The sequence below is a fragment of the Entamoeba dispar genome, genomic scaffold (assembly GCF_000209125.1).
Source record: "Entamoeba dispar SAW760 scf_1105229462453 genomic scaffold, whole genome shotgun sequence".
In the NCBI taxonomy this organism is placed as follows: Eukaryota; Evosea; order Mastigamoebida; family Endamoebidae; genus Entamoeba; species Entamoeba dispar.
In genome coordinates, this window is record NW_001855200.1 from 5,470 (window position 1) to 7,340 (window position 1,871).

The 1,871-nt window shown below is 29.2% G+C and overlaps 3 protein-coding genes across 3 annotated transcripts in view, besides 2 other annotated features; 1 reads left to right on the top strand and 2 right to left on the bottom strand.

Annotated features, from left to right (window-relative positions):
* EDI_308130 (uncharacterized protein) overlaps nucleotides 1–48 on the bottom strand; it is a gene marked incomplete at both ends in the record, with an annotated part of 807 nt that extends 759 nt beyond the window's left edge. The window contains one exon of the mRNA XM_001739802.1: nucleotides 6–48. Within this exon, the coding sequence (XP_001739854.1) occupies nucleotides 6–48 (43 nt within the window). The remainder of the gene's footprint in view (nucleotides 1–5) is intronic.
* Nucleotides 49–183: 135 nt separating this feature from the next.
* Nucleotides 184–1,146, bottom strand: EDI_308240 (receptor for activated protein kinase C, putative; the record flags this gene model as incomplete). The annotated part of the gene is made up of 1 exon (XM_001739803.1): nucleotides 184–1,146. The coding sequence occupies one exon, from the start codon at nucleotides 1,144–1,146 to the stop codon at nucleotides 184–186; it is 963 nt and encodes a 320-aa protein (XP_001739855.1).
* Nucleotides 1,147–1,176: 30 nt separating this feature from the next.
* Nucleotides 1,177–1,287: a sequence feature (AT_rich).
* Nucleotides 1,288–1,378: 91 nt separating this feature from the next.
* Nucleotides 1,379–1,871, top strand: part of EDI_308250 (uncharacterized protein) — a gene marked incomplete at both ends in the record, with an annotated part of 1,716 nt that continues 1,223 nt past the window's right edge. The window contains 2 exons of the mRNA XM_001739804.1: nucleotides 1,379–1,518; nucleotides 1,562–1,812. Of these exons, the coding sequence (XP_001739856.1) occupies nucleotides 1,379–1,518; nucleotides 1,562–1,812 (391 nt within the window). The remainder of the gene's footprint in view (nucleotides 1,519–1,561; nucleotides 1,813–1,871) is intronic.
* Nucleotides 1,818–1,859: a sequence feature (AT_rich).

The window sequence follows — 1,871 nt, forward strand, 5'->3', positions numbered from 1 at the left end:
AATACTTAACTGATAAAGAACTTCAATTTTTTTTAAACAAAAAATCATAAAATAATATGACTGTTTTTTCCTTTCATTTTTTCATTAATAAAATCTCGTGTCAAAATGAGATCCAAAAAATGATTTAATCACACAAATGAAACTAAATCTTATTCTCAAAACCTTTATATTAAAGAGGATCAATTAAGCGTGAACAGAACTAGCAATACCAACTTTCCACATTCTGATCTTATTATCAACGTGTCCTGTGAAAATTATGTCTTTAGTAGCAGAGAGACAAATAGACATACAACCACTAGTTTTCATAAATCCAACAATTTCTTTATCTTTAATAGCAACAACTCCAAGTTCAGTGGCAGCGAGAAGAGTGTATTGTTCTGGATTTTCAGCAAAGACAATTTGATAAACTTGGCAATTAACAGCAACATCATAAAGGAATTCATAAAGTCCAGTACCATTGTTAAGAGTCCAGAAAGCAATATTACCATCTTTACCAGCAGTAGCCATAATTGATCCATCTGGTGAGAAAGCAATAGTATTAATGAATCCAGTGTGGTGAGTAATAGTTGATTCTAATTTGCATGATTGGTCAAGAGTCCATGTTTTAACTTGATTATCCCAACCAGCAGAAACAAATTTGTTTCCTTTAGCATTTGGAACAAATCTAACACATGAAACCCATTCAGAATGAGAATCAGTTTTAACTGATGCAACACATTTACCAAGAGTATTCCATAATTTAATAGTTTTATCACGTCCACTAGAAAGGATTTTAGTGTTATCAGCAGAAAAAGCAACTGACATAACATCACTTTCATGTCCAACAAATCTTCTAACTGATTCCATTTTAGTAAGGTCCCAAAGTCTTAAAGTATGATCCCATGATGATGAAATAGCAAATTGTCCATCGTTTGAAAGAACAAGATCACTAATGAAATGGCTGTGTCCATGAAGTGACTTGGTTGGGGCAATGATTTCTGGTTGTGCTTCTGAGTTTGTATCAATTTTCCATGTCATAAGAGTTTTATCACGTGATCCTGAAACAAGAGTATCAGCTTTAGTTGTAGCAACAGCAAGTGCAGTAACAGCACCGTTATGTCCATTAAGAGTAGATTTAAGTTCAAAACTGATGTTCTTGTTAGCCATGAACAATGATGGATTAATCTGATAGGGTTGAATTTTTAGTTTTTTAATTTTTTATTTTAATTTTTTTTTAATAAGAAAAAAAAGAAATTATAAAATATTATAAAATTTATTATAAATTAAAGTAAATGATAATTATTAAATGGATGATTCGATAAAAATTTCTTCTTTGTAGTAGAACGAAAAGAAGAGAAAAGGAAACAGAAAATATGATTAATCACTTTATTGAGGATAAATGACAACACCAGATATCGAGGTTATGTCTATGTTACGTTTTCATCCACAAGGATGTTTAGAAACAGATAAATCTGATTTTATAATAAAGGCAATTAAAAAAATTAAAGAAAGAAGTTTAGTTGATGTAGATTTACCAATGTTTGTCAGAGTTTAAGTTGTAAAAAATGTAATTAATAATTAGATGTTTTGTTATAGGAGTTGCTAAACATCCACGAACGCATGAAAAGGTATTAGTAGTTGCAATGAATGGAAAGAGACAAAAAACTCATATCCTTAAATTTTATCTTGTCTCATCTAAAATGGAGATGTCTGTTTATTGTTATTTTAAACTAGAAGAACAGTTTCATGGAGGAGTTGATATTAATGATTTTTCATTATATACTGCATGTTTTAGTGATAGTTTAAATGGGATTGTTGTGTTAGAAATGAAGTGTTTGTTATTTTATTAAATTTAATAATAAAATAAACTATAAAATATAGTTTATGTATAA